General features: G+C 36.4%; 1 protein-coding gene across 1 annotated transcript in view; it reads left to right on the forward strand.

Annotated features, from left to right (window-relative positions):
- The first annotated feature begins 636 nt into the window (after positions 1 to 636).
- LOC107548282 (uncharacterized) overlaps positions 637 to 1043 on the forward strand; it is a 2484-nt gene continuing 2077 nt past the window's right edge. The window contains exon 1 of the mRNA XM_016228914.1: positions 637 to 947. Within this exon, the coding sequence (XP_016084400.1) occupies positions 928 to 947 (20 nt within the window). The 5' untranslated portion in view covers positions 637 to 927. The remainder of the gene's footprint in view (positions 948 to 1043) is intronic.

The raw sequence follows: 1043 nt of genomic DNA on the forward strand, positions 1-1043 counted from the left end.
ATTTTAATTTCCCATTGGTCATTCTATGTACCTGCCGTTTCATTTCTAATTTTATTTACTCATTTATTTTTATTTCTTGTTTTGTATTAGTTTTCATATCCAGTACTACTTTTGTTTTACTTTATTATCTTTTATTACTTTTATAATTTTGTCATTTATTTTTATTTCTTGTTTTGTATTAGTTTTCATATCCAGTACTACTTTTGTTTTACTTTATTATCTTTTATGACTTTTATAATTTTGTTTAGTTTGTTTTATTTTGTTCCTTTTATTTTATTTTATTATTTTTATGTTTATTTATTTTATTTTTTTTATTTTAATAAAAAAAAAAAAAAATTATCTTTTTTTTAATCAGGGTTCTCTCTCCCTCGTTCTCTCTCACTTTACCACTCACTTATTTTAAATTTAGTTTAAACAGTGTTTGAATTCAAATTTAAAGGAAATTTCTGTATTCTAGCCATTTTTGTTCACCTACAGGTAACACTCCCTCTAGTGCTTAGTTGGTGAAGTGACAGTTGCCTCCACGGCGGGGCACAGTGTGCCACAGGATCCAAACTGAATCACCTCAAACCATCACCGAACCTTTGAGAATCATCAGAGAAAGCTGAGTAATAGATTGACGACCCAAGCTGCCAAAGTCTTTAGACGATCACGCTGTCAACAATAAGAGTTAGATCCGTTCCGGGGCCGCCCCCCACAACAATTAGACACACCTCGCCATTTGCGACCGAGATAACAGGTGTCTGGTCTACGCTCACACTGGTCTAAAACTGTTTGTTTTCCTCAAGCAGACCGTGCATAAAACATATAATTACTATAATCGCAGCCTGTTAACGCCGTAAATACTTGCATTGGCCTTTTCGTGCTGTCCCTCTCTCCCTCTCTCTCTCTCTCTCTCTCCCTCTCTCTCTTCACCAGTGAGCCAGCATGTCTCGATCATCCAGCCCTGATGCCCACTGGGATCGACTAGAGTCAAGTCTTTAGGCTGTCAACAATAAGAGTTAGATCCGTTCCGGGGCCGCCCCCCACAACAATTAGACACA

The sequence above is a fragment of the Sinocyclocheilus grahami genome, unplaced genomic scaffold (assembly GCF_001515645.1).
Source record: "Sinocyclocheilus grahami isolate Dianchi unplaced genomic scaffold, SAMN03320097.WGS_v1.1 scaffold345.1, whole genome shotgun sequence".
NCBI lineage: Eukaryota > Metazoa > Chordata > Actinopteri > Cypriniformes > Cyprinidae > Sinocyclocheilus > Sinocyclocheilus grahami.